General features: G+C 43.4%; 1 protein-coding gene across 1 annotated transcript; it reads right to left on the bottom strand.

Moving 5' to 3' along the window:
- Positions 1-911: 911 nt before the first annotated feature.
- LOC123097913 (small polypeptide DEVIL 11) lies at positions 912-1,866 on the bottom strand. The gene has a single exon (XM_044519761.1). The coding sequence runs from the start codon at positions 1,765-1,767 to the stop codon at positions 1,468-1,470; it is 300 nt and encodes a 99-aa protein (XP_044375696.1). The 5' UTR covers positions 1,768-1,866; the 3' UTR covers positions 912-1,467.
- Between the last annotated feature and the right edge of the window lie 5,777 nt (positions 1,867-7,643).

Genomic DNA, 7,643 nt, shown 5'->3' with positions numbered 1-7,643 from the left:
TGGCCCGATTCACCTGCAGCAGGGTGAGCGAGCGAGAGGGGCAAAGCCGAAAGGAGCGGCATGTGCTAGTGGTACTGCTAGCAAAAACCTGCCTTGCACACTGTTTGATGCTTTGATTCCCTCCGTTGATGTTGATCGATCTACCGCTCCAACCCCCCGTTCCCCGGCTATTAACAATGGGTTCCGAGGCCTACTCCACTGACGCAATGTGACTGCACACGAAATTAAAAACTGCATCGGCCGGCCGGCCTCAGATCAGAGCGTCCTAGCTACTACTCCTACCACCAAGTGAGGCACTCATGGCTGAGTGTGCGTATTTCTCTGGGTCACTCTGTTTTTGCGTTTGTTCCAAGCTGAGACTAGCCACAATGGAGAGTAACATACACATATCCCTAGACTATGTTATTACCTTCATAATGGATAGTAATATAAGTGTGGTAACATGCAGAGCTTCATTTATTAGGCTATAGACTCATATTGCATTGGGACATGTGATGTTACAGTAACTAGCTAAGTTACTACAGCTACCTCTCTTCTCATTAACTCATTGTCACGTAAGCAAAATTGCTGAGTTGGATTCTATATTACTGCTGAAAGTTACTCTGGCTAGTCTGAGGGCGAGGGAGAGCGCAATAATGGAGTGGCGTCAGCTGGCCACGCCGGAAATGGCAGTCCCATAAGGGTGAGGACAAGGGAGAGGATGCCATCACCGTCACCACCCCCATTTACTGCCCCCTCCCTGATCCCAAAGCAAACGCTCTTCCTCTGCTCACCACCACTCTTCTCTTCTTCGTCTTCCTCCACCACACCATCCATTTGATTCCTCTTATGTCCACTTGCAACTCTCTACTTAGCATCCTTGCCGTGGGCCGTGGCCAGGAGAAATGACAAGATCGAGGAGGAGGAGGATGAGCACATACTAGTATATGCTGTGGCGTCTCATTTCTTTACCTATACATCATACAGTAGTCACAACTTTCCAGCCTTGCACTGGCAGTAGGAGTACAATAGTAGGAGTAGAAGAAGATCCACTAGATTTCAGCTAGGCCTAGCTAGCCCAGCCGTGTCTCAGATTTCTCCTAGCTAGCCTCTGCTCTGCAGCAGCAGCAGCAGCAGCTGAACAACAACAACAACAAGATCCTCCCTCTCCTTCAGATGGCGATCCCAAAACTTGCCCACAGTACCACCTCCTCTAAGGTTGCAGCACTAACTACTCTGCTGCTAATCACTAACTAATCAAGCACTAGTAGTAGTTTCTCCAAGAACCGTCCCAGAAATGGGACGAGAAAAAAAGGAAGGAAAAACAAGACTGACTCCTAGTAAGAGGCTGATCTGTACATACATCACCCAATTAGCCGCCTACTCGACATCCTCGATCTCTTGCCTCTGTACTGTGGCTAATCCGGGGGAGAAACGGCGGGCGGGGGCGGGGGAGATCTTGAGCGCGGCGGCGGCGGGAGGCCATGGCTACGAGCAGTCCTTCCAGCAGACGAGCATGGTGACGCAGCGGCGCATGATGTAGAAGCGCGCCCGCTGCTCCTTCACCAGCCCCGCGCACCGGCTCGAGAACGAAGGCGCCGCGCACCCGCTCGCCGAGGCGGCCGCGGTGGCGCTCGCCCGCCGGCCGATCGCCTGGTCCCTTGTGCTGGCCGACCTCTTGAGGAACGGGTCGCCGCCGCCGCCCCCGCCGCTGGAGACGCGCCTGCAGCTGCCGTTGTTCCGGCTCTTCTTGGAGAACTTCCACTTCTCGTCATCGTAGAACTCCATGGGTTTGCGCTTTTTCTTGAAGTGTTGTATGCTTGGAGGGGAGGGTGAAGTGGTGGAGACTGAGAGAAGGGGAATGTGGGGAGTGCGAGGACTGAGGAATCCACGCTATTTATAACGGGTGAGGCTGGAGAGGATGGGGGTGAACTGGACCATCCAGTGGGATGGATGGATGCTTGGACTGGGCTTGGATTTCTAGTAATTGCGAGTTTCTTCGCGTATACAGATTATGTTGGCACCTGTTGATTTTTCTTTTTGCTGGGATAAAAAAAGTTTTATTTCAATATAATAGAGTTACAATTAAGAGGCAAGAATTCTTGGGTACATGGTGCCCTCTGTGTAGCGACACCGTTGTGTTACGTTCAGTACGACTATATCTTGCCAGACAATCTGTAACTCTATTCTGGCTACGATGAAGCTTTTACGAAATAAACTCCTGGTTCTCTCTCAGGGAATTAATCTCCAAAACTAAATGACCATATCGAGACTGAAGTAGTGAATCACCACTGAAAATCGACAGGGCCAAGGACGAATCCGACAACACGACAACGGGAAGCTCGGGATGTTATAGGGCTAGGGCCATGCCCTGCATTAGTGCACGTATCTCTGCTTTCCGTGCGTCATTGCAGTGGAATAGATATCTGTAAGCAGCAAAAATGATCATCCTTGATTTTGCAAGGTTGGAAATAACTCATGGGTATAGTCGTCAAATGTTGTTAAGAGTTTGCCAATCATTTGTTGTCATAAGTAATCACTCTAGTTAAACGTATTGCCACAAAATTGAATTTGGGTGACTCGTTTTTTCTAACCGTTGATTGTTGCCCCAAGATTTGTACTCCATTATTCCCGTCGAGTGGTGTGTCTTGTTTTGGGCTGGAATTTTTTATTGACTTCTGTTTTGGGCAGTCAATTTCTTAATGGGCTTCACCCGTGAGAACGAGCGACTTCTATCAAGCCCATTTGATGACCCAGCCTTCCAATTTCTCACTTTCTTGTTTTCTTCAGTTTTTATGTGTCTTTATCTTCAAGCTTTACCTTATTTTGATCGCTTAGAGGGCGATCGCGGAGTCACTGAATGAAGTTCTCCCTCACATTTTTTTTGTTGGTTTTATCTATTTCTCTTTCGTGGGTATTTTTACGATGTTGGGAAAGTGTAAATGAGTACATACAAAAATTACACAATTTGTGTGAAAATTGAAGTATTATGTGATTATTCTGTGGATGCCAGAAAATTGGCAATTTCAATGCAAAGTTATGTGTAAGACTTTTAAATTTGTTTTCATTTTGTTTCTTCTTGAAGGGTAATACAAAAGTCACTAATTCATTATTCCCTATAAACTTCATTGTTTTGATTTTTAGTTTTTATTTAATTTTCTTCTTCTTTAAGGGTACCACAAATGCCACTAATTTATTGTTTCTTAGAAAACTTTCTTTTTGTGAAAATTCACTATTACATGCCTATTTTTCACACTTTTTGTATATTGTGCGTAAAATTTTCATTGTTTGTCTTGTATTTTTTTACGTTTCTTCTAAAAGGGTGATACCAATGTCACTAACTCTTTCTTAGAAAATTTATTATTTTGATTTATTTATTATTTTATGTTATTTATTTTTAGAGGTAATACCAATGCCACTAATTATTATTTTTTTACAAACTTCATTATTTCGATCTTTAGTTTTTATTTCCTTTACTTTTTTAAAGGGTAACATCAATACTACTAATTCATTCCTTCTTAATTTTTTTTTGCAAAAAATCCACAATTATATGTTTATTCTTGCATATTAAAAAAATTGCGAATATTGTGTGCAATTATTGCCATTTATTAGATTATCTATCTGCCTATCTATTTATTTATATTAACGGGCAATACCAATACAACTAATTATTTTTTCATGAAAAAACTTTATTACATGATTAAGTTTTACTCCCTCCGTTCCTAAATATTTATCTTTCAAGAGATTTTAAGAAGTGACTACATACAGAGCAAAATGAGTGAATCTACACTCTAAAATATGTCTATATACATCCGTATGTGGCAGTCCATTTGAAATCTCTAAAAAGACAAATATTTAGGAACGGAGGGAGTAATTTTTATTTTCTCTTTTCTTGATGGGTAATACCAAAGCCAGTGGTTAGTTCTTTCTTCGAAACTTGAACTCTATTCTACTTTTTATTTCATTTCCACCCTTATTTAAGGGTATATCAACTACACCTTTCGTTCTTAGGTTCTTCTTTTAAAACATTTTTTCACTATTATATGCTTATTCTTGCATATTATAAAAAAAAATGTAAACTATGTGCGAATTTTGTCATTGTTTGTTTTTGATTTTTTTAGTTTCTTTATTGTTAAAGGGTAATACCAATGCTATTAATTCATTCTTCTTTAGGAAACATCATTATTTTTGCAATACCAGTGCCATTAATTCATTCTTTCTTAGCAAACTACTTTATTTTGCAAAAATTCCAGTATTATATTCTTATACTTGCATATTAAATAGAGCGCAATTTTTATGTAGATTGTCTACAAAATTGATCATTATTTTTTTCATTCTATTTCTTCTTAAAGGATAATAGCAATACCACAAATTTATTATTTCTTAGAAAACATCAATATTTTAATTTTTAGTTTTTATTTTATTTCCTTACTTTTTAATGGTAATAGAAATGCAAAATTTCATTCCTCATTACTCCCTCTATTCCATAATGTAGTGCATATAGTTTTTTTTTGAAAAGTCAAACTTTACAAACTTTGACCAATTTATAGAGAAAACTATTTATATCTACAATACCAAAAGTATCAAATATGAAATTAAATCAGATGATGAATCTAATGATATATGTTTGGCATTCTATATGTAAATGTTTTTCACAACACACTTGGTCAAAGTTTGTGAGGTTTCAGAAATCTGGATGCAATACATTATGGAACGAAGAGAGTAGAAAAATTATTTGCTGTGAAAATCCGCTATCATATGCATATTCATAGACATTGTAAAAAACATATTTTCTGTGTAAACATGTGCAAGTTTTGTCACAATTTGTTTTCCTTTATTATATTTTCTTTCTTGTTTGAGGGTAATAACAATGGCACTTATTCATTATTTCTTAAAAAAATTATATTCTTCATTTTTTTCATTTTTCCTTTAAGGGGAAACAATACAAATATAAGATTCCTAATCTAAATTGAATTTTTTTCATTTCTAATCCCTTAATATGTTACTAAGTACTCCCTCCATTCGAGTTTATTGGGCCGGAGGTCCAAAATGTAAGAAATGTATCTAGTTTGAAGATCTCGACATAACAAATGTAATGGTGCAAATGGTTTATAATTTGGATGCACAATTCACGATATAGTTCGTTTTGAAAAGATGAATCTAAAAACACCACAAGACAAACACACCCATTCCTCCTGCTTGGAAAGAAATCCTATCCTCCTAGTTTTTCATTTTGTTGTTATGGTTATTCTTCTTTTGGTTTCCTATATACTACAAACATTTCTTCAGTACACTCTGAACATTTTTTTAATTACTCACTACACAATTTTCTAAAATCTGCCATAGATTTTTTTTCTATATACAATGAACTTATTTAATGTACGATGAACTATTTTTAACATAATATGATTATCTATGCCAATTGAACTATTTATAATATGCGTTGAATATTTTTAGTACGCACGAAACTTTTTTAAAACACATATAGAACATTTTCCCTAAAAAAATCGTGCTTCCTTCCTCGCGGAAGGACAATTTAGTTTCATTTGGGAGCACTGGTTAGTACAATTTGGAAGAACATGTTAGTTCACTTCGAAAGCATAATTTCACATAAAAATGTTAGATTAATGTGATCTAATTTCGAAGATCTCAACGTAAGGAATGTGACGGTGAAAACATTATTTAAACGCACGGTTTAAGACATATGATACTGTTTTGAAAAAATGAATCTACGAAAAAGCCCAAACAAACTCACTCATTTCTTTTGCACATGAGAATAAATGTCACTAAAGTTCGCTTGTTGTGACAAGTGACACACATACGATGTTCCATTTCATCATTGATCGCCATCAGACAAGGTGAGGATGGCGAACCAACATGTGATTGGATGATAAGTAGGACAGTGGTATCCTAGCCAATCAAGGTTCAAGTCCTAGATTTGACACCGGTGCTCGCAGTTTTTTGAATTTATTTCAGGTCTTTCGGTGATGTGTGTTTGATAGGAGGAGATGTTCCCGTCGATTACAAAGGCGTGTGTGGCGGCTTCGTCAATCTTAAATTGATGCGTCAGCTCAGTCACTCGGGGGTGCTCATAAAGGTTGGGTATACGTGCGTGCGTTTATAGGGATGAGTATATATATATGTATAGGCATGAACGCCTGCGTCTGCACCGTATTAAAAAAAAGTGAGGATGTCCTTCGCAATTCATTTTTCAAGGGAATTTTCATTTTCAGTCCAATCTGGGCTGAGTCAGATGGGCCCTGAAGCGGGGCCTGGCCGTGTTCCGTCGTGTTCCCAGGGGGCTAGCAGGTGATTTAACGCACATGTCTTCTGGCGATGCAGCCCCACAACCACCGCCGTCCGTCTGTTCATTTTTTTTTCCCGTCCAATCGGCGTTTTCGAAATGTAAAGTCATTTAGGCCAACTACACCGCGCGACCCCAAACAGACGCCCGGTTTGGCTGGATTTTGTCTTTTTGGCACCGATGGGTTCGCCCGTGTCCGCGTTTGTCCGATGGGTCATGGGTGCGTCCAACACGCGGCCACACCCAAAACCTATCCGGGGTGGACGTGAATAAAAAAAATAAAAACTTAAATGAAATGACTAAAAAAGTAAATAAACGCAGTTAAAAAAACATAAAACATATATAGGGGTTACGGCTACAAAACGGTCCAGTTTCTCAGTCCACTTAAACGGCCCGGTTTCATAATTAACTTAAAACCAAAATAAAAAACGCCTCCCGCGCCCGTCGATGCCGTGGCCGTGGCCGTCTTCACTGGCCGCCGGTGTCGTCGTTGTCGCTGACGAGGTCGACGTAGTACGGCGGCGTCCACAGGTGGGCCGGTGCCTGCACCACCTCCTCCCGAGGCGAGGCCTCCCGCTCCGGCGACCGCGGCGGCGTGGGGCACCAGTTCATGGCCCCCAGGGCGGCCGCCATCTGTTCAGCGGAGCACGACCAGCTCCACCCCTGGCCCACCAGGTCAGGGTGGAACGCGGCCACCGGCGGCTCCTCCACCACCTCCTCCTTCAGCACCATCTTCAGCTTGGGGATGGCGACGTCGCCGGCCGCGGAGAGGGTCGTCATCTCCTCGAGGCCCTCCCATTGGAGCTCGTTGTGCGTGTGCATGGAGTCCTCCAGCACACGCGCCATGAGCCGGGCCTCCTCCTCCGCCGTCACGCGAGGAGGTGGGGGTGGCGATGGAGATGGCGACGGCGTGGGCGTCAGGCCGCGCACCCGCGTACGCCCGCGCGCCTGGGGAGCCGCTCGGGGCTCACGTGGCCGCCGCGGCCCCGTCGACGTGCCGGCGAAGAACGACGCCCGCCGCACGTCGTGCTCATCGCGGAGCCAAGTGTCCCACAATGCCGAGTCGGGGCGTACCTCTCGTCGTAGTAGAGGTCGTCCGGGAGGAGGAGGCGGCGGCGCTGGATCTCCTGGCGGCACGCACGGCCGCTCTGCGGGACGGGCGGGATCGGCACGCGGTCGGCCGACAGGTGCCAATTATTGGGGAGGTGGACGTCGCTCCAGGGCAGCGGCGTGCTCGTCTCCCAATAACGGCGGCAGACGGCCGCCTCGATGTAGTGCCGGTCGCGCTCGCCGGCGGCCGTGGGCGCGATGGAGAACGCGGGCGGCGCGGGGGCCCGACGTGGTGGCGATGGCGACACGG

Source organism: Triticum aestivum, chromosome 4D (assembly GCF_018294505.1).
Source record: "Triticum aestivum cultivar Chinese Spring chromosome 4D, IWGSC CS RefSeq v2.1, whole genome shotgun sequence".
Lineage (NCBI taxonomy): Eukaryota > Viridiplantae > Streptophyta > Magnoliopsida > Poales > Poaceae > Triticum > Triticum aestivum.
Note: the sequence above shows the minus strand (reverse complement) of the source record. Positions and strands in the feature narration are given on the sequence as shown.

What these genes read in the sequence shown, in the direction of transcription:
- LOC123097913 (XM_044519761.1), bottom strand. Translation starts at nt 1,767, where the DNA reads ATGGAGTTCTACGATGACGAGAAGTGGAAGTTCTCCAAGAAGAGCCGG.